At 41.3% G+C, this 22,901-nt stretch overlaps 1 protein-coding gene across 8 annotated transcripts in view; it reads left to right on the top strand.

Moving 5' to 3' along the window:
• The window catches only part of ppp1r12a (protein phosphatase 1, regulatory subunit 12A), a 51,409-nt gene that overhangs the window by 11,257 nt on the left and 17,251 nt on the right, over positions 1-22,901 (top strand). For 7 of the 8 annotated variants that reach the window (XM_061030197.1, XM_061030192.1, XM_061030193.1 and 4 more), the window contains exons 2-9: positions 9,175-9,305; positions 12,969-13,087; positions 17,960-18,119; positions 18,731-18,875; positions 18,963-19,037; positions 19,169-19,260; positions 19,609-19,766; positions 20,556-20,677. In XM_061030197.1, the coding sequence (XP_060886180.1) occupies positions 9,175-9,305; positions 12,969-13,087; positions 17,960-18,119; positions 18,731-18,875; positions 18,963-19,037; positions 19,169-19,260; positions 19,609-19,766; positions 20,556-20,677 (1,002 nt within the window). The remainder of the gene's footprint in view (positions 1-9,174; positions 9,306-12,968; positions 13,088-17,959; positions 18,120-18,730; positions 18,876-18,962; positions 19,038-19,168; positions 19,261-19,608; positions 19,767-20,555; positions 20,678-22,901) is intronic. The other variant, XM_061030191.1, reaches the window with a different exon arrangement.

Below are 22,901 nucleotides of genomic sequence, written 5' to 3'. Positions count from 1 at the left end.
AGTGTCAATGTACTACCAACATGTCTGATTATATAAGTATAAAACCTATCAAAGCCAGAGCTTCGTACTATTTAACTAAATTATACATTACACAACTCAACAGAAAAACACTCATTAAGGCATTACATCTACCGGTAGGTCCTCAAAAGTAATGTAAGAGTATATACCGTACTAATGCACTGTATGCAATAAGTTAATGGTGTATATATATGTGTACCTTGAATTATAAGTCTTAGTCCCATTAAAGCAGTTTGTTGTGTTGCTCTGATACTCTGTTGTGGATCCATATTTGTGCTCTGATGGCTGTAAAATAGGAGAATGCCTGCTGGGTAGACCCTGGCACCCACACTATCCATTTAACCTCCCAGGTTCCCCGCTTGTTGGCATGAGCGAGGACACAGTGCCAGTACGATGGGGAAAGAGGTTGAGGGGGAGGGGGGGGGTGTAGTGGGGACCTTTCTCAATGCCTCTTTAGTAGACTGACTGTCAGTGAGTGCTGACCGAGCTATCTACTGTCCTCCGTATAGCAGCCTCCACATAAGGCTTCTATTATATGGAAATATCAACAGAGGTTGTATTCTGCCATCTCTCCATGGCTATATGACCTCTCTGCCTCCACCCACCGGTGCCCCCCTCTCGCCTTTTGGACCCCTCACATGGAAACTAATTTGGCTCTCAAGTAGGGCTATTGTTTTGGCTGTTGAGCGAAAAGCCCAAGTGAAACATACAGTTACAATCTCGCCAGCATTTTTTTTTTCTTCTTCCCCCTCCTCTTCTTCCTCAATCCTGGTCTTCTTTTTCCATGGGAATCCCAGGGCCATATATGGTTGTTCTCAGTAGCAGGAGCAGCAGCTAGCACGCTGAAGGCAGAGGCTGTGTGTGTGTGTGTGTGTGTATGTGTGTGTGTGTATATACGTGTGTGTGTATATACGTGTGTGTGTGTGTAGTCTAGTTACAGCTCCCAACAGAGCTCATCTAGTGGAGGGACCCAGCTGGTCTCCCTGCAGCGCTCTAACCCTCCCCCTCGTACCCTCTGGCCTCATGAACCCTGCCAATAGCACAGGAGCTGTGAGCTCTTTGTCTCTGGCGTAAATACACACAAACATAGAAACGCACCACTGTACAAAAAGGACAAACACACTTCAGCTTCCCTCATAAATATAGATTCACTCCTTCTCATACTGTATGGATTCTCTTTGATATTATTTTTATTTTCTTCACCTTATCGTCTGGGCTGATCCGTTTCTAACACACACATGCAAACGCAGACACATAACGCACTCATACTTACATGCAGGCGGTAAGAAGGAATTCCTTTTGTGGAAGTGGCTGCGCTGCGCTGACGTAGCCCGCGAGGAGTGGCCTGAGCGCTGATGCCTGAAGCCCCAAGGCTAGGAGTATTACTTATCTGGGAATTTCTCCACTGGTATGCTAGTCCAGGGCCTCTGCTGCTTACTGGTAAGGTGGTTGCAGAGAGGATTGTGTACTTCTAGAGGCTGAGGGGGAGAGAAAGCTGATTTGCTGTTGCTTTATATGGCTGAAAACTGTGAGAAAACATAAAAGAAGTCCTGTGTTATTGAGCCTTACTGTAAATGCCCTAAGTACCCATTCTGGCCTCTTATTGTTTCCATTGTGTACATTAAATGATTGAGAAACCCTGTGCTATCATACCTTGATCTTTTTTGCTTTACTGACTGATGCTAGATGTTTTCAGCCATCATTCATCTCCATGCTGAAAAAAGCACCACACAATGGCGAGAGCGAGAGCAAAATTAACAAATGTGGCTTGTTTTTATGACTTTTAATGGGTTTTCGTTGAGAAAATTGGTTGTGATATCATCGCTTTCCTCTACATGCCTTTTTCTTTGTGGTTGGGAAGGTGCTTTGATCCCAGCCAAAGTCCGGATCACAATTGTAATGAAAGCCTTTTGTGGGTTTGGGAGGTTTAAACAGCTGTTGCAGACAATCCCAGTGATAATCTCTCAGGTTTGTTGCTGTTTTAGTTTTACATTTAGTGACTGTTGCATAATCCGCCAACATTTCTGTGCAGAGTTTTTCGTCGGGGCTGTTTATTCAGTGTAAAGTTCAGTTGTCCTTTATGACAACTGTTGACAGTGAGGTCTGCGGATCATCCTGAAAGAATCTGGACATTGTTTCTCAAAAGACATGTCTCTGTTGGATGACACTGTTCAATGATTGAGCACCACAAAGGAAATTCCATTCACCACCATTTGCAAATAAAGCCAAAACCTGAACTGTGCACAAGGTTTCAACGCCATCGAAAATAGAGTGAAATGATTTGAATAGATATTCAGAGGGAAATTTTACGTTTAAGAAGAGCGGGGTTTTTTTTAGGTCTTAGTTTCCGCTCCTTCAGCAGGGTTTAAAAGTGCTTGGTACATGTTAATCGGAGCAGTATTGGCTTGACAATGAACCTGATAAATGAATGTACACTTTCGGTGAAGAGCAGCACAATTTAGCCGTATGAGAATCTGTGAGAAAGGATGGTTTGTAAACTGTATGATGATGCTTTTAACTGTATACTCAAAGATATCATGGATAGCAGTGTTTGTTGTGTACATGTCAAGTGTTTAACATGTCTGATAATCACTTTACAACAAGACTTAAATGACCAGCTGTATCTTATTGAACATCTTCTAATGGTCATTATATCCCTTGTTGACACTCAGGAGTGTAGAATGGCTGCTTGCACAATGAGCTTTAAGCTCGCTGCATATGCCACCCTCAGCAGTATAATGTGAAGGTGACACACCAGCAGCTTTCTGGAGGGAGCTTGAGTTGGCCAACTGAGGGGGCTACTAAAGGAAGTTAAGGAGGGGAGGGATGTTCAAGTGTCTCCTTGATGTGGAGTGCTGCTAAATTAAGCTTACAGCTTTCTGCATGCTGGGCCAGAAGAAAATAAATGTACCCTTTTACTTACACACACACACGCACACATAATAGCTTTACCCCTTTACAGCAAAGTCAAACTTGTCTATCTGAAGTGAAGCATGTGGTACAAGAGTTCATCAGAATGTGTTATTGTTTGTTGTAATTTTGGGTACTTTTTATGGCCAATGTAGACAAAAAGCATGGTCACACACTTTCTTTCTTTTAGAGCTGCATGTATCTGTAACTTTCACATTCATACACTTGTGTAATATATGGAAATTGTATTCAGATAATTGTTCGGGCAATATGTTTCCCTTTTTGTTTAACAGGACAGGAAGAAACAGAAAGGAAATATTGGGAAGTGAAAGTTGGGGATGACATGTAGCAAAGAGCTGAGGGTCAGAGTCTTTGGGCTCCATGCTTCACCCGCTGAACTGGCATCATGGGCGATGAGTTTAAGACATGTGTCTGGTTAAATTGTTTTGAATGTTTGTAGGTATTTAAAGAACACTTCTAGATATTGAAGAGATATTGAAGAAAAGATATCACCATTAGCAAAAACAAAAAATAAGGAAGCGATTCTGTTGCAGAGTTACTATCTATAGAATGTGAAGCTGTTACTCTGTGATTAACATCTGCAGACATTATGAAATGACTGTTCTCTGGATTCACCGTTCAGGTTCAGTTTTGGGTGAATGGATTGATACTCCGACACTGGGTCTTCTATTTCTTTTTACGATGACTATTGTGTTTTGAATGATATTTTATATTTGACTGTAAGTGTTAGCAATGACCGCCACTGATAAGTACTACAGGACATCTCTTTTTTTGCCATAAAAGGTCATGAGAATCACCGGATAACGGTCAAGAATCATCCCTACAAGAGGTAAAAAATAAAAAGACGGCACCTTGAGATGCTCCATTCAACATGAGTTTTCTGATGTTGTCCCACAGTGGTTTGAGCTTTGTGCTGCCTTCAGGGGCTATCTAAGCAACCCCTCCGCGCTTTATAATGAAGTCTTTTCTCTATTTATTTATGTTTCTTTCAAAAGCCAGACAAAGCTTGAACCCATGTTCTCTTTTTGGCTTTTTTGTCATGGCAACAGGCCTGCCTCTTTTCTTGGGTGCATGTCATGGGTACATTTTTGGGCCTGCTCCGAGAATGGCTTAGTCCATCTTCTTTGCTGGTGCTGGTAGGGAGCAGGGCTCAAATTCCTACGTATTATTTCAGGATTAGACTGGTGCATATGAGGGATGCTATATTTTTTCTGTCCTAATCCTCTCCATGTTTATCTCCACTGAGTCGGGAAGGTTTATGAAGTTGATCTGTTGATAGCGCCCATAATTGGCCACGTTTAAGTGCAGTTAATTGATGAGTGTGTGACGTTTTTACAATATTTATACTGTATTTTCCCGTTTATGACTAGGATTTATCTAGCTAAGTAAGGACATATAACATTTAAATGTCGCCTAGTCCAACAGGTTTGTTTTCCAGACGTAAGGCCAATGTGTGTATTATTTTACGTCATGCTTTCTTCACATTCACTCTGGCTGGCTCAGGACAGTTTTCTCTTAAATTCTCTTTCATAAAGTGCCACTTGAGACCATTTTCTTTCTCAACAAATACAAGCTGATTGTCCATCTACATCTGGCTGATGTTTATTTTATCATGCTCCCATCAGTGTACACCAGCTGACACATTTAGTGTTTCAAAGCCAGTGTTTTGAGGAGCACGGTACGAGCTGTCCTGTGTTGTGAAATGAGATGCTAAGTGGTTTGTCACAACCTCAAGGATCAAATAGACTGCTGGCGCGTTATAGTAGATCCTGCTGCACTATGCAGTCCTACAAATATAAACTTTAGATCAACTAATGTGTTACACGTCACATCATTCACCTGATTTATTTAGTTTTCTCTCCGTTCCCCCCCAGAATATTGGTAAAAAATATTAATAACAATATACTAATACTGCTTAAAGAACAAAAGGTCCCTCATTTCTGACTCCCGTTAACCCAGGTTCAGATTTCTCTACTGTTTTTCTGCATTTCTTATTTGCTATTAGAAATAATTGTTTAGAATGTTTTTCCCGCTCCACACATCCCACAAAGTCTAATAGATGAGCAAAGCTTTGTCCAGTAGCTGCCTACATAGCATACATTAAACCCAGTCGACAAATCAAATGGAGCATCCTGTGTCCATTGATTAGTTTAGTAATTGATTTTTATTTTATTTATTTATTTATTTTTTTAAACGAAAGCTTCCCAGAAGCCTCAGTTTCCATTAGAGACGTCCTTTTATCAGAAAGGGCGGCAAGGACTTATCCTGCAGTTCAGCATGGACAAAGTGCTGGGATACATCCAATGTTGTGGCCACGTGTTGTCAAGCCAAACAGTTCACTTTCACTATCATCACAGTTGTTTGAAAGCCGACATTTTACATACATTTTGGCCTGGTCATTTGCTTAGTTCACCTTTTTATAAAATACTTTTTTACTAGTGTCGCAGGTTAGGCCATTGCGTAGTGTCTTAAAAAATCCCCCTTTTTTTTAACTGAGGTTTGGTTAATTTCAAGTCTTTGTCTTACTTTTTTTTTAGTGTACCATCTATCTTCTCTTCTTCATTCTTGACAGGTCCTCATCTCTTCTCCCCCTCTCTCAGGCACACTGGCCAAACAGGTTATAATGGCAACGTGTCTGCGAGTGAGTCACTACATGTCTGAATGTTTCACTGAAAGCACAGCACGGTTCCTATATGTCAACCCAGTGGGCCGATTGTGATGTGTGTGTGACGGGATTAAACCCACTTTGTTTCTTAAAATAACTTAAATATAACCTCAATCCCACTCCTCTACTCTGTATGACTCACTCACTCTGCCCGCTGAACAATGGAGCTTAATTGTGTGCGGTTGCAAACTCTGTGCTACCCGGCCCCCTCCTCCTTTTCAGCAGAGTATATAGAGGATGCCACTGTACCTTCTCTTGACTCCTTACCTCCTTCTTTGTACTGTCCCTCCGGCCACTACGCTGCACATACTCTCGATGCAGGCTGTCACTTCGGCACCTGTCAGCCGCGGACAATTACAACCATTAAGGGATTACCTTTGTTGGGCTCTACTAGCTGCTGGGAGGAGCCAGTGTAGGAAGGTGATGCAGTGAAGAAGAGGGAGGTCAGAGCAAGCATATCGTTCGCCTTAAGGGGCTTGTTTCCATTCTTAGAGAGGGAGAGGACTTTGAAGAGATAATAAGCGTGTAGGGGCTGACTGAGGGGGAGGATTTAGATGAGGGTAAGGAAGAGAGTTTTTTTAGATGAAAGGAAGGGGGCTGTTACAATCCTTTTTAAAAAAAAAAAAATTTAGATTCATGTAATTTTTAAGCAGGAAAAGAAATTACCTGCTACACAATGTCAAGACTGACTTATTAAATACTATGACACCAGATATCACCTTGAACACACTGGGAGGAATATAGTCTGCTTCACACTTCACGTCACAAAAAGTATGGTAATATCTAATAGTCAGTATTCTACGTGTCATTGAATAACAAAACCACAAAATGCTTTTGGATCTATGCAACAATTGCTCTTGAACCGTCATTGAAGTAGAAATAAGAAAGGATAAATGCAGTGATAGGTAGAGATGCACCAATTGTGTAATAATGGCATAATATTCTTGTTCCAGTCTAAATTCACATTGTGTTTTCAGCTTTATGGAAGCACGGTACTGCAGGAGCTCTACACACACACACACACACACACACACACACACACACACACAGTCAAAAATGCACACATGCAGTATGATGAATCTGAGGGCTAAAAAAAAGAAATATGGTAACATTACCCGGAATAAACAAGCCATTCCTCCAGTGTTGTAAAATATCCTTTTCTTTCAAAGTTTTTTGGGTTCAGATACTTTATTTCAGGGCTATGACCTTGTAATTGTGCTTGCCAAAATGTGGATTTGGAAAGGAACAACAATCTGGCCTTTGATATGAATGTTTGGCCACATCATTTACACATGATGGTGACGTCCAGCAAACCCAGATGTTTTTTTTATTTATTTTTTATAGTCTGCCCAGTAACAAAGTCAGATTCAAACTCCATCAGTACCTGGATAAACTCAGCCTGAGCACCCACACACCACCAAACCACATCATCATCTCACACACACACACACACACGGACACACACACACAGACACACGCCGTCAGATAAGCTCAGTGAGGCCTCTGCAGCAGGCGCTCTTCAGCTCTGGCCATGTACGGGGGTTGTAAACGGCCCAAATTTGGACAAGGATTCCAGCCAGATAGTCGTGTGCCCTAAACGTGAGGCCGCTGTGTGTCGGTCTGTGTGTGTCTGTTTCCCTTGTCAACGCTTTGGTTGTCATAGCAACCACAGGAGAGAGGGAGAGAGCAAGACAGCCCAGGCACGGTGTTCAGTGATGGGGGTTGAGGGGGTTTAGATGGTAAAGTTTGCTTTTGGGTTTGATATAACTTTGTGATTTCTAGATTTCAACTTTGTAACGACTCAATATTTACTACAACCACTGTAGAGCTTTCGAGGAAGACAGATCTGCTGTTTTTCCTCTCTAGACACTGCTTTGCTGGACATCTTGTTATGTGCCTTTTTGTTTTAAGGTCTGAACATCTGAACCATGTTATGTGTCCTGAACGAAGGGAGCACTGCAGTGCAGGCTCTCTGTTGCTGCATTTCCTCTGGCATGTTGTTTTGGTTGGTAAGTAGTAATGTGACCTCTTTGACAGCGTGCTCCCTCTCAGGTGTGAGGCCAAGAAAAGCTGCTCTCTCTTGCTGTACATGAAATATATGGGATTTGTATTTTAGAAATTGGTCTTGTGACAGTTATACAAATTCATATATCAAGCATGTTCAAATGTACATTATAATATTCCCAGAGAGTCATTGCTTTTTGGATGAATTTGCAAACATATGATACGTTTGTTCCTCTCTGGTGGTTTAGGGGCTGTGAGTGCCATCAAACAGTTCAGGCGCAGGTGTAAAGAGGGATGTAAATTCCTCTTACATAACACAATGTTGTATAACTTAAGTGTAAAAGAGAAACCCACCATACCCCAACCCTGGTGAAAATGCTGCATCTTAATGTAGGTAAATTCACAACACCTCCCACTTCATGAGTCAGAAGATCTGAAATAAAATGCCTCCCACTTGAAGCATGTATTGGTTTATGTGGGTCGCACTCTTTGTTGGTTACCTGTCATGAATGGTTTGCTTTGCTACACCGGGGCGTTCCAGAAAGTGGGTAAACACACTCTTCTTATTCCGTCCTCCAGATGCTCTCTTGTGACAGTTTGGGGTGTGCCAAACATTATCAAAGAAGCTTGATTTTCTTTTTTTTGTATGTGTGGTTGGGCTGCTAGCTTGCTAACCAGTGATATGACTTCACTGTGACATGCAGTCACCAAATCTAAAGTGGAAGTAAAACAGGTCATAGCACACTCACCTTATACGGAACAAGGAGAAAGTCAGGGTTATGTCATGTCAAAAAATTCAGAGATTTGTTTTCATGCATGATGCTAACCCAGAAGGTTTAGAGCATGTGTAAAAGCACTATATGTTTGCGCTATCTAAGGAGTGTGAGTGTGATCCAGGTTCAAGCTGATTGGAGACTTTTAATAGTCTGAAATTCAGTTATTCCTTCAGGTGCTCCAATTTCCTTCCACCTCAAATGACACGTCTTTCACCCGTCTGTCTTTAGAACTGTAACGTGTGCCTGCCACAGAGTTTCTTATGATTGGAACTGATTCAATAAAGATGACAAACTACGCTGGCAAATTGATTTTTTTCACTTTTGCTAAACCACAGATGTGGACTTAATCGAGTTGTGCATTAGCTGCTCGGTGAATGAGAAGAATGCATGATGTTTGTGTTTCTTTTGTTCTTTCAGTGGTTTCCTTTATCATCGCAAAGTATTTAGGTATTGTGCAAAGCAAACTGATGTTGAAGCTGTAAATTCAAGTAGCTCTGAAAGCAAATAGTAGTTGCATATAAGCATAGCACCTCATTCCCTCCACCAGCATTACTGTGCTACGTGGTATTTAAAGCACCTCTGCTATGTGCCGGCATTTTGGGAATGCTCCAGCTGCCAAAATTCACTGACAATTTTGGACGCACGTTGCAATCCATCAGAGACTGACATAAGTGCATTTGCATATGTGCACGTACACAAACACACACACACAGGGCAGGTCGAATATCTAGGTTCTTGCAGTGACCTTAATCAACTCTGTCTCTCTCTTCTCTCTCTCAGGCGTGCATAGACGACAATGTGGACATGGTGACTTTCCTGGTGGAGCATGGAGCTGCCATCAACCAGCCTGACAACGAGGGCTGGATCCCCCTCCACGCTGCAGCCTCCTGCGGATATCTAGACATAGCAGAGTAAGTGTTAAGCAGCCTCGGTTTCTAAGAAGCAGTGTTATCTGTCTCATCAGGGTTTATTTCAGCAAAGTCATCCCTACATCCTGTTTGGTATCTGTCTTATTCTAAGAAGCACTTTTTCTTTGTCATTCCAACACCTTTCAGTTTCAAGTTCAACAAAGCACAGGGGCCAGTAGGGTTCTTGTATGAAAGTCCCACTGGTACAACACAATTAAATTTGGATTATGAAGCACAAAGTGACATCAGGGCTGACATGGCTGCGCTCCAGCTGAGGTCTGCACTCTCCCTGTCACCTCTGTGTACCCCCATTAGTGACCTTTGTCTTTATATCAGGGCTAGCAAGATTAATGCACGCTCAGTTTGGCCTAGTGCAGTTCTTTAACTTTTTGGGACTTGCAATCGGCACCTTTTTATTAAGGAAATGTACATGTGCTATGTCGGCTAGCTTGCAAGAACCAACAACCCAGAAGACTTTATTTTTGTTAGTAGTGTGCCTTCATAATGGGGGAAAAACACATGATTATTTTGATGGATTCTGAAATATTTGGGAATCCTCATTTGCATAATTTTCATTAAAAAAACAGAATTATGAGGCATTTATTGGGGCTTGTAACAAACGATCATGTTTTCCTACAGCTGTAAAATAAGATTTGTCAGCCTTTCTGCAACAAAGCAGTACTTTCACATAGTACTGTCTTCTCATATTTTATCAGAAAGTTTCAGTTCTGCTTCTTGAAAATTGTACTTGGATATATATTAATTTCACTGGATTTTCCAGCAGTTCTCTGCAGCTGCAGCCGTAGCCAATCTGAGCTATAATCTCGAATCTGATAGCTCTGACACACATTGATAAAAGTGATGTAATCAAATATCTAGAGATCATTGTCGGCAACAATATCGGGACTCAAGTTCTAACGTTGCACTCTAGTATTTTCTTGCCTCTAGTTCTTTTCAGGTAAGAAGACAGCTCTAAGAGCACTGAACACAACACAGAGATGTTATCTGGAGGATATTTAAACAGGCTAAAGGGGGCTGAAGGAGCTCAGTTGTTCTCATTGTTCAGTATATTGGGAGTGTGCTGTGACCTGCTTTACTTCTGTGTTACATTACAGGAACATGGCTGCTACAGATTTATCCCCAAATAACATGCCCCCCCCCCCCCCCAAAAAAAAGTAGGAAGATACATATGTGGCTCATGTACAAATTACTTGCCAGGAAAATGTTTGCATGGCATTTAAATTCTAAGTTTTTAACCAATCCGTTCATCTTTGAAGTATCCAGGCAAACTCAAATTCACTGTCTAAAGTCTTAATGATTATAGGGATCCAATTTTTCCATGTGTCCTCATGTTCCACCTCCTATTGACCTCAGCATGAAGACACATCCTCTGTACAGTTAATAGAGATGATTATACGGGGTAAGGAGGTAGAATTTGGGATTTTTAAAATTAGTTTGTATAATTCTATGGAGCTAAAAGGGTAAAAATAAATCTAGTTAAAGGTCTACAATCTCAGAGTAAATGGCCCACTCCTTTTCAAAGGTTTGACCTGTCAATCAAACCCCCCCAAAAAATAGGTAAAGTCCTACAAAATCCACTCCACACTCCCTCAAGCTGGAATGCTGTGACCTATTTAATTTGCACAACTTATCGCTGGTATCGAAAAGACTAATCAGATATTTTCAGCAGAAATCTCCTCTGAATCAGGAATTAGTGGCGGTAAATTTGGTTCCCCTTACTTGAAAGCACTTGCTTAATGCACTGCTTAATGTATTTATACATTGGGCTTCTACTCATGACTTGAAAATACAACCAATTTTTTGATGATGCCTTTTGATTTTTTTGTGTTTTAAGTGTCAGTAAATACCTGAGGTATTCATTTGGGTTCTGCAACATTAGAAATTCCTTTTTTTCTGGTTTATATAGAATATGTAGGCACTAATAAAAATCCTCTTTGTCCAGCTAACACCGTAAAGCTGAAATCTCTCTGCAAACACTGAACATCTTGTGGCCTTTTTGACCAAATAACATGGAGAAATGAGTCTCTTCATTAACATAATGTCCACACCAGTTTGAGATATTTTTGTGTTGTTTATCCCAGACCCAGCGGGGCTGTTTCCAGTAGTCGTTATAAACACAACCTCAGCACTTGGCTAGAATTACAGAACACAATAAGTTTTTTGTTGCCTCACACTGAGTGAAAAGGTCAAGTGGCTGGCCCGCTATGGGTGACTAATGGAGACATCATGTCATAGAGAGAAACACTGCAACCTGATGTGGGTGGTTGAACTCTCAGTGGACTCATTTGAATCCCAGCATCCTCATTTCACAGTAACGGGAACTCCAAAGACCCCCGATGTCACCACAGCCACTTAATGCCAGGGTAGCCTGGGAAGCCCGCAGTGGGAATCTGGACCACAAAACAACCAAACCCAGTGATGATGACTGAAAATAGGCCGAATAGAAAGTCCAATCGAGAAGACATAAAACTTTGAAACGTGACTGCAGTCAGTCAGGGCCATGTGTGGGGGAAGTCATAAGCACTGAGCCTCTTTCAAGTGGTGTGTCGGCCTAATGAGAAGGGCCTGAGTCTCACCGCAGCTGTGATTGGAAGCAGCTGAAGTCAAGATGTTAAATGGTTAAAAAGGTTTTCAGTCTGTGCTGATGGGAGACAAACTCATGGAGATCAAATCACTTAAAACCCATGGACCCAGGCTCTTTCAGCCTCATGTTGACACTGGAAGAACTGCAGTGTTTTTTTGTTTAATTTTTACTTCTGCACTGGCTTTATTTTTCAACACCAAAGGTTGCTGCTTGGTCTCACTTTACTAACTTAGCTCAACTAAGCAGATACTCTTACTTGAGTGTTCTTCTGAGTATAGTATTGGTATCAATGAATACAGTGTCAGTGCTGTAACAGGAGATGAATGGTAGTTAAGAGTCAAACCTCAGAGAGTTGTAAACAGTCTACAAACCTGCCTGGATTTGTGCCACTCCTCTTTGTCTTTACTATGTAGGTGTGTCATGTTACGCTCAGTTTGCTCAGCCTCAGGAAGACCCTCTGACATTTCCACACACTGTTTGACTTGCGTGCCTTGAATTTAATGTCCATAACATCTTATTTGAACACGTACCATAGTCAAATAAATTTGCCATATAAGTCTTTTGTAATTGACTAGAAAGCAATAATCTTCTACTTTAACATAAAGGCACTGTTTGCTCTCCAGTAAAGAACATTCATATAAACATGTCCCAGGGGTTTCTTTTGCAGAGAAAACTCAAATTGCAACAAATTAAAGTTTGCCACAGATAATGCTTTCAATTATCGTAACTAATAAGGTAAGATGTAATTGGCGAATGTGTTTAAGTTGGCCTGGAGGTGTCGAAAGATGTGACTGGTCTAACAGGAGTTCCAGACTGCGGTTGCCATCTAACACTGGCACCGACCCAAAAGCAACATTACTCAGCTCCGTCCCTTTAACTGTTTCCTCATCAGTTACAGGAAGTAAATAAACACACCGCACATTTTATCCTTATCATCTTGTGAAAGATCTGACCTTTATCTGTTTAAAAATAACTTTCAAAGAATGATGACACTCCATAATTATCGGTGTGTTTTCTTTTTGGCTTAAAACATTAAATGTTTGTTTGTGCTTCTCTTGCAGGTATCTCATCGGTCAGGGTGCCAGTGTAGGTGTCGTAAACAGTGAAGGTGAGACACCGATGGACATCGCCGAGGAGGAAGCGATGGAGGAGCTCCTGCAGAATGAGATCAACAGACAAGGTACGGCATCGAAGACATCTTGAATTCTTCTTTCTGGTCCATTTTGGACTAATGGATCATCCTTCCCTCAACCCAAAATGTCCTGTGAAGAGTTTTATAAACTCTTAAAATGTATCAAGTGTGCTTGGATAGAAGGATACAATACAAAAAGTGGATAGGGATAGAATATGATATGGGTAGGGTAGGACAGAAGACGATACAATACTTTGTAAAGGATTGGATAAGATACTTTAATGTCCCCTCTGGGAAATTTTCTTGGACTCAAGTGCTGCACACATTTAGCAGCCTCCACAGTGACAACAATAAATACAAACAATAATAACAAATGACAATCCACATGTAAACAGAGAAGCACATACCTGATAAAACCACAAACACTATATATTGCACATTACCCATAATGCTCAAGGTCTGCAAAAAAACAACATCAGTATTAGAAAAAGATAAAACAAAATACAACTACACTATTGCACAACACACACAGCCTTAAACTTCTTTAAAATTTTTGATTGTAGTCGGCACAAAAGAGTTTTTAATAAACTGTTGATAATATAGCTTTGGCCCAAAAGTTGTAAATTATTATGCAGTGATGTATTTCTGTGCTCTAGTCAAATATGTAACATGAACTCTGTAAAGTTTGTTTGTGTTTTCTCAGCGACAGTCTTTGTTTTAGTACCATGGAATTTGATAACACCATGAAAGAGCACTAACATGTAATGAGCTGTGCTGTGCTTAGCGTCTTAATGTCACCATAGCTAGGAGGGGCTTGTATGAGTTTGTTGTAAAATAGAGCCTGAGCTCTGACTGTTTTGTACTCCCTCCCTTTAAGAAATAATCTTACATAATATCAAAAGGTGATCCAGCTGTGTTGTGAGCATTCATGTGATGATTCCAAACTCAAAAGTCGAGTCTTTCTATTTTTGGCCAGGCAGGGCCGGGGCATTCTTGAGATGATGAAAGGCCCTCCCCTATGGTGAGAGGCCAGGCACAGACGTGTTAACTGGCCCGGGGCCAGGGGGGTGCTCCTCAGCTCATATTCACTAATAAAGCTTTGCTGGCTTTGTGTTGTCTGGGGGCACCTTTAACCAGCTTTAAATTCTCTGATTTTACTACAGGTGTTTGTGGCTTGCGTGCAGACAGAAATACCACTTTTTTTATAGCCACAGTGAGATGTGAAATTAAAGCCTGCACAGCTAGCCCAATAGGGTTTATGGTTTTTAATCCATGCATCTACCAGCATCATCATTAGAAATATAATGTATCAAATTATTATACACTGCATTTAATAATTGATATGAAGACTTAATTTATACAGCAAATTTAATACAAGGGGGAAGTTTAAAATGCTTCACAAGAAACAACAGAACCTTTTACGAAACAGGCCAAATACTTTTCATTATAAATAAATAAGGGACCAAAAATGCACCAAAAGGTAAGAAGAGGTTTTGCTACAAATGATACAATATAAGGAAGAGGAGAGAACAATATGTAGTGCATCTAGCATCTGTTGCAATCTTGGAGAACAAAATCTTTCAGATCCTTGTTTATTTCCTGACAGGCCTTGAAGTTAAGGTCAAAGTGTTTTAAAAAGGATAATGGCAACCAGTGATAATTGGACCCAGAGTACTGTTTTCATACTGAGCTCCTTGAACTTGTTATATAACGACTGCGATAATGTACCCACCCAAACCTTTAAACTTCTCGGCCACCAGCTGCTGTCAGCTTTGATTTGCCGGCGTCTGATAGATGCGCCGCCTCCTCTAAGATCCATCGCTAATGGATGCAGAACCAAAAGTACATCTTCATCTATCATGCCCCATGGACTTCAGAGACAAACTTTTAAATATTTTTTTCAGTATTTTGGACATTATTTCCTCAGGTTTGTGAGCAATGTAATTATTCTTGACAGACTTTTCTACAAATCTGTTTTTTTGGGATAAATCTCCAGTGAAGAGTGAATCTGCGCTGATCCTGGCCCCGGGGGCAGCTGCAGACAATCCGCTACTCAGTTCAATCTCTATGCTACTCGTAGCAGGCAGCATTATGCAACGAGCTGTTGTGTAACGCTCCCGTATGTTTGTAATGTGATTTTCTCCTCTCAAAGAGACACCAGTCATGGGGTTAAACTTGTTAGCGAGTAGCCATAGTTTACCCTCCACGGGAACAACCTCAAGATGCTCTCCTTGACCTCAGTTGGGTCAAGTGACTGGACAGCCTGTCTGCCAGCCTCTCTCTCTCTCTCTCTGCCTCCCCCCTTTATCAGCTGCTTCAAGAGGGCTGCTGTTGTCCTTGTAGTGGACTAAAGGTGGACAGTCTCACAGATGTAAGTAAGGTCTTTTTACCTGCTCTTTTGTAATGTTAACAGACAATGAGTAAGGTATTTTACCTGCTTCTTGTAAAGTGTCTCGAGATAACACTTGTTATGAGTTGACGCTATACAAATAAAAGTTGATTGATTGATTGATTGAGATGTCTCTAGCTTTTAGATTTGAATGATAGTAGTGTACGCCTAGCTAAAAAAACAAACAATTTGGCTCCTTTCTTTTCGACTTATCTTAAAAGCCAGTCACTATTGTAAGTCTTGCTCCAGGGTAGATTTCTTTAGGCCATTTTTTTTTTTTCACATTAATCCATTGCAATATTTGGCACCAGAGATTCAATAGTTGTTTCACATGATTCAGGACGACTGTACCAAACGTTTGTCCCACTCTGAGTTGGTATATTCCCATTGAACTTAAGGGGAATCCAAATCCTTTTTTTTTTGATCTATTGCATTTTCTCTCCGTCTGCTCATGTAGAAGATGTGCTTTTCTCTGTAAAAAAAAAATCTAAACTTTGAACTGCTGCCAAGTCCTCCGCTCTGTTCTTGTTTTGTAGTTCCTACTTAGAGGCCATTAGGCTCACTGCTTTTTATAGACTCAGTGTAGGCTACTTCCCAAGAGATCACAGGACGTCGCCCTACCTGGCCGGCTCCCATTGCCTATATTCACTGAACAGCTCTGAGGTTTCTTCTGTTCATTTTCCAGCTGACACGTATAGCAAATTTAATAGCCTTGATGTAAACATACCTTGCATTGAATATAAGATTAATAAGCATATATAAATGTTATAAAAATGTGGCTGGAAATAGATGGGGAAAAAACCTTGACCCCTTGATTTTGTCACTATAACAAGGTTTAGAAATATACAGGTATGTAATCTAGAGAGTGAAAGAAAAGGGAGCGGAGACAGCAAAGAACACTGCTGAAGCAGAAAAAACAGTAAGCGTTCTTTTCTGATAACATACGCCTACACACCACTGTCCAAAGAAACATCTCTTTCACAGAAAAACAAAGAGAAAAATCTGCCAGTGTTCAGGGTCTCTATCCGAGTATTGTATCAAAGTTTGAAATTCTGCTTTTTTTGACAACCTCACACTGATGGCCAACATTACTGAGTCAACCGCTTGGTTTGAAATAATACATGAAATCAAATCAAACATAAACTCAGACACTGAGTCATCTTCTTCCCATTTGGTTTCACTTTCTTGGACCTTGGTTCACAAATCATCTCAATGAGTAACATGTCCGCCCTCGAAAAATGCAGAATATTACTGCTGACTTGCTCTCTTTGAGCCTTTGTTGAATGCACACAGCTCTTTGACTGATTTTGAAGACGCTTAGGCCAACTTTCAAGCACACAATCCTTGACAAAAGGATGGCTTTGTTTTTGGAAACATTGCTGCTCATTGCTCATCAGCTCTCCTTGTGCTTCTTCCAGCTTTCAAACCTCCGGGTTGATTAAGACTTTTCCTCTGCCTGCCCCTTTCTCTGAAGCCAAACTTGCACACGCAGATGTCCTCTTTCATTCGTTTAAAGGCAATCTCCGAGCTTTCTAGGGGTTGTCAGGAAGTGAGTGATGATGTACTTGGGAGTAGAACAAAAACCAAAAACCTATAAGATCAGCTGAAGTTTTGGCTCCGTCCCCTGCACACTTCTCGAATCACTGTTTACACAGTTCACCGCTGTTAACTCTCAGCTGATGACTCGACGAGTCGCGCTGCAGCACATCCCGTCTTGTGTTCCAGCCAGGTGTCAACAAGACAATACAGGCCTCCTTTCACTGCTGCGCCGCATGCAGCTTATAGCTTAGACATATTGACCCACTTAACCGACTGAGGCCTGTGTGTGTTTACAGCCACCATTTCATTGTGGAATTGACAGAATTTTGGCAAAAAAAAAAAAAAAAAAACTGCAGCAGAAAAAGTGCTTTACAACTCCCTCTAGTGGTCAGAAAGGTTGCTCGAATCATTTGATGTCATTTTTCCCTTCTGAGATCATTGAATGCAATGAATTAGATTAAAGCACCTGTGAGGAGTTTTAATCTTGTTATGAAGAAGCTTGAAATTAATAATGATGCGTCTTTATGACCTCCAAGTTTATATAAGAACATCAGTGAGAAGATGACTTGCTTCTAAATGTCTGTTTTTGATGCCAGTAAACTCTGCGGTGGGGGAGGTGTCAGACTAGGCCTTTTTTTTTCACAGCAAAAAATGAAGTTAGTCCTATGTTTGACTGTTACAGGTAGCCAGAGTTATTTCTTTTGTTGGGGAAAAAATTACCTCATTACCGCAACACATACAGGACAAGATTATAAGAGATTAAAGGTATCGCTTTGTCCACAGGGGGCGCCAAAATCAATTCAAAGCAAAAGTCCCTCATAGGAGCTTTACCAATTTCTGTTCTGTCCATTGTGTTTTACATATCGCTGTCTAGATGCTCAGTCCTCGGCTCGCTGAGGTTCAGTGTTACAGCTGGCAGCTTGTTCCTTAAGCATGCAGGTAATCCTCCCGTGCCACTTTTAACAGCAGCACTCTCTTCTGTCACTCGCCAGGGGTGGATATCGAGGCAGCCCGAAAAGAGGAGGAGCGGATCATGCTGAGGGACGCCCGGCAGTGGCTCAACATCGGCCAGATCCAAGACGTCCGGCATGCCAAGTCCGGGGGAACGTCGCTCCACGTGGCTGCTGCCAAGGGATACGTCGAAGTTTTAAAGTAAGCAGTCGCTTTGATTTTACAGGTAGAAGAGCGAGCGCATCATTGCTCTTTCTTGTATAAATCATTTCCTGTTTTCTACAATCTGAAAAGCTATTTATAGTCAAGGCAGTCTTGAGGCCTAGCATAGTAGGTTCTCTGCTTTCTGGATTTTGTCAAAGTGTTGTTCTGACAATTTCTGTGGGTTGTTAATAAAGCTCCACAGCTCGAGGAAAGGATCCTCAGCCGCTTGTCCATCTGCTCTGGGAAGCCAGCCAGCTCACTCTACTGCCATAGATAGCTCTAAGATCTCTCATGTTTAGTGTGACTGCCTTTTACAAGACACAGATCTAAAAGGGTCCCACGTCATAGCTGAAACATTAGAGTTTAAAAAAATCAGCAAATCTCCTCCTGCACTTGTTTAGGGATGACTCAAATTTTTCAGATTAGGCGTCCACGTGTTTAGAGGTTGTATCTCATAAATCTGATCCGAGGCCACAACGCTGACGCACTTCCAAAAGCCTCGCTGCACTTTGGAAGATTAGTACATAGAATTAAACTGGGAGACATTTGCTAATTCTAAGAAAAAAACTGTTTTTTTTTTTTGTTGCCCCCATTCCTCCTCTGTGCAGGCTTTTAATCCAAGCAGGGTATGATGTAAATATTAAAGACTATGATGGCTGGACTCCTCTACATGCGTCCGCACACTGGGGCAAGGAGGAGGCCTGTAGGATACTGGTGGAGAATCTGTGTGACATGGACCTCATTAATAAAATGGTGAGTTACTAGCACTGTCAAAAAGCATGTCATTGAGTGCAGAGCAACCCATATATTAGATAACTTTTACTTATTTATTTCCCTCAGGGCCAGACGGCTTTTGATGTAGCAGATGAAGACGTTCTCGGATACTTAGAAGAATTACAGAAAAAGCAAAATCTGGTGAGTCAGTGTGGCTGCAGAGGACAACTTCAGCAACCGTTTTAATGCTGGAATAAATTAGAATCAGATGATGAATTGTGTCCCTTGTGTTCCTCCCCTCCCTGAACATATCTGTTTTTCTTTATTTTCAGCTGATTGGTGACAAGAAAGATGTTAAGAAATCTCCTATAATCGAAACAACAACCACTGGGGACAACAACCAACCACTGAAACCACTCAAGAGGTAAACAGTGTAATATTGTAAACTGATGAATAGAAACCATTGATTCAGCCTGCACATCTGGGGTTGGAATATTATGTTGGAACAACTATTATATTTTTTTACTGTTTTTTTTTTTTTGCCTTTATTTCATCAGAAAAGGCTTGTTGACAATAAAAAAAAAAAGTCTCCTCCTTCAAGATTCATGACTTTAATATATTTACAAGACTTGGACTCAGAAGTAGAGCCAGACCGACTTATCATATAATTTTATTTAAAATATATTTTTATTCCTTCTCCCAGCTCAGAATACAGTTTTACTGAGGTGTTGTTGTTTTCTGAGTTAGAGACTTGTACCTTGGTGTTTCACAGCAAAGAAACGCTGCTCCTGGAGCCGGAGAAGAGCGCCCCACGCATCGAGACCTTAGAACCCGAGAAGGTGGATGAAGAAGAGGAGGGGAAGAAGGACGAATCAAGCTGCTCCAGCGAAGAAGAGGAGGATGAAGACTCAGAGTCAGAGACTGAAGCAGGTACTGTGTGTGAGGGTTTATGTGAATTATTATGCTGACTCGGTGCATCAGGTCAAAACTGAAACGGGTTCAACCAAAAAAAAAAAAACAACAGATTTTGTGAATAAAGTTGTAATAAAACAAGAATAAAGGTGTAACATTATGAGAATAATGTTGTGATTTTACTAGTATAAAGTTATTCTATGAAACAAAAATTACATGAAGTAAAGTTATCTGCTGCCATGGTACAACGAACAGCGGTTGCAGAAACCTGCTCAGGCTGCTGAGGAGACTGCCCTTCTTTGAAAAAGACTGAGTCCTTTCAGAGTCCTTATACTTACGACAACATTGTACTGATGTTGAAGATAGGTGATTATTTGCACAGAGCTACAAGGCAATTCAACAACAGCAGGTAGAAAATGAAGATATGCCAAAACTCTTTCTCAGTGCCACAAAACAAAAAAAAACAGGTTTTAAATCACAATATTTTGACCATCGTTCATCTTCAGGTGATTGTTCCATATACCACATCCCTTTATATTTAAATGTGTAAACCAATAGGCTGCCAGGCGCTGTGATGGCAGGTGTCGTCAAACATTCAAAAACACAAATATATTCCAATTTTTCTCATAATGTTAGGACTTCATTATGGAAATCAGATAATCTCAGGTTAGGCTCTAAAAGTTCATCAATTAGGATGCTAATACATCAATGATCATTTTCTTACTTTTTCATGTCTCAAAAATAGTTTCCATACATTTGTGGGTGTACTCAACTCCTTACATCTTCTTTTCTTTTGACCTCCTCCAGACAAGACCAAGCCTGCAGCATCAGTGAGCAACAGCACGACGCCCGCCCCTTCCACCATCACAGTGACCTCTCCAGCAAGTCCAACTAACCAGGTGACGACCCCCACTTCACCAGTGAAGAAGGTATGATCTGGTGGATGAAAATGTTATCACCTGAGCCCTGCGCAGACAGCCGGCAGATTGCGCTCAGATGATCGCGACTTGGTTTTCAAACCAACCTACATCATGTCATAGTTTTAACCCTCAAACCACGTTACATGGTCGCTGCACCTCCCCGCTTTCACGCAGCAAATGGAACTTTGCTCCACTGAGACACGTTGGAGCCTTTCTGTGTACGCAGATCAGTCAAATTCATAATCTATTTAGTTTTTCCTCCCCCTTGAATACAAACTTAATTTCACAGTCGGTTGGATATTTAGGGGGTTTAAATAAATGAGTTCCGATTATTCTCGAGGCCGTCAGAGAAATTACTTTTGATTTACCCTCATGTTGCACTACACTGAGCATGCAAAGTAAATGAACGCCTAGTTTTTCATGGGCTTTCATGAAATATAGGAATGGCTGGCACAGATGGGATGATTGGTGCAAGTTTAAGATGGAGTTAGCAGTTTACTAAATTATTGTTGGGGTGTTATTATAGAGCAGTGGATATGGATGCTTGGTAGGAATAAAACTAGGGCTTCTCAGTAGGCATTTCCCCCCCCTCTTGTGAGTCTGCTGCCCTCTGCTGGTCAAATAAGGCCAAGCATTTTAACTGAACTGAATCCGGTGTTCACTTTCCAAGGACGTGTGTGTGCTGCATCAATCCAATACTGTTAAACAAAAACGTAATGTGGCATCGTGTTTAACCCTTTAGGCTCCCAGAATGTGCGAGATATGTTTGCAGTTCACTTTTATCTAGAAAAAAACAGAAGGATTATAGAGGGGATCAAATGGAACAAAATGACCTTATTAACACTATGGACATTTTTTTCTCTAACCTTCACACGAAGCTGAATTAGTAATCTAAACATTGAACATCTTTATAGTCATTTCAACGCCTCCTGATTGATAAGATACTACAAAGACTAGCTAGACAAAAACTCATTTTTTACAGTGCGCTACGGGCAGACGCTGTGTTCTTACCTTCAAGATCTGAAGGTTTATTTTTAAGCTTCGAAGCTTTCAGTACTGTCGATCATTTGAAAAACGAAGATTGTACCATTTTCAGACATGTGGTATTGAAGAGTACTGAATCATTTTAAACCCTTTCTCTGGACCGCATCATCATTTCACTCTCCTGAATGCAGCCCCAATACAGAGGCCACCTTTTTTTTTTGGGGGGGGGGGGTCTTCTTTCTGAGTTTGCACCCTCAGTCCATGTCTTGCAATCAGTGTCCCACCTGCCTTAGACGACCTGAATGTTTCTGTTCTCGGCTTCTTTTCTCGCAAAGATCTTCTTGTTTCAGTCCTTTCTTTGAGGCCTAGAGGTGCTCACACAACACAATGTCTTCTGTCTTAACAAGAGTGAACCAAAACATTAACAACATCCAGTTTTTGACACTACCAAACAGAAATGGTAGCCCCCCCCCCTCCCCCCTTCCCCGGTTTGGCAGTAAACATTGTGTGGTGTGACTAGGCCTTTAAAAGAATCTATCCTTGCTATGAAGTGTGTTTCTTTTGCTGCTTCTGTCTTATTCTGGCTTCTTTTTTTTTCTGTCTCATCCTCCCCACCCCTCCCTTGCTCTCTGTCTCTGCGTCTTTCCTCATCCTGGGCTCTTGTCTTGGTTGGCTTTAGTCTGATTGTGTTACTCCCCTCATGCCTGTGGCGGAGCCAGGCTGTCCTGCATTGTGGCGACAAGGCTTGCGCAAAACTGGCATTTCTCTAGTGCCTAAAAAACCTATGGTGAGGCATTTGGTGTGCACCAGAGTTCTTCTGTCATCCTACATGCACCTGTGCACTCACAAAGAACATAACACCCCCCCCTTCCCTCCTTCTAACCACCCTGGCTCCATCCAGTTGATGCTTACGGTCACTCATCAACCCTCCGTGGTGTTGTTCGCACTTTTAGTCAGAAGATACACCGTCCTGATTGTGCCTTCACCGTGTTTCTGTGTGGCTTTCTGTGCTTCGTTTAGTTACCTGTCTTGTTTTTGAGAGTTTGTTTTGTGGTTCAACTTGACAACAGTCAACGCCTAACAGGTTAATGACCCCTTCACCACCTACTGAACAAGAGCGTTTGGTAGTCGAAGTAGATGTGATCGTGACTCCTAACTGGCATGCCCTTCCTTAAGGAATAATCTCATCATCTTTAAAAACCAAAGCCTTTGAAGCTTAACGCAAACCCGGTTTGGACTTCTCTTTGTG

Source organism: Labrus mixtus, chromosome 22 (assembly GCF_963584025.1).
Source record: "Labrus mixtus chromosome 22, fLabMix1.1, whole genome shotgun sequence".
Lineage (NCBI taxonomy): Eukaryota > Metazoa > Chordata > Actinopteri > Labriformes > Labridae > Labrus > Labrus mixtus.
The sequence above is the reverse complement of the archived record's forward strand: the minus strand, read 5'-3'. Positions and strand labels throughout refer to the sequence as shown.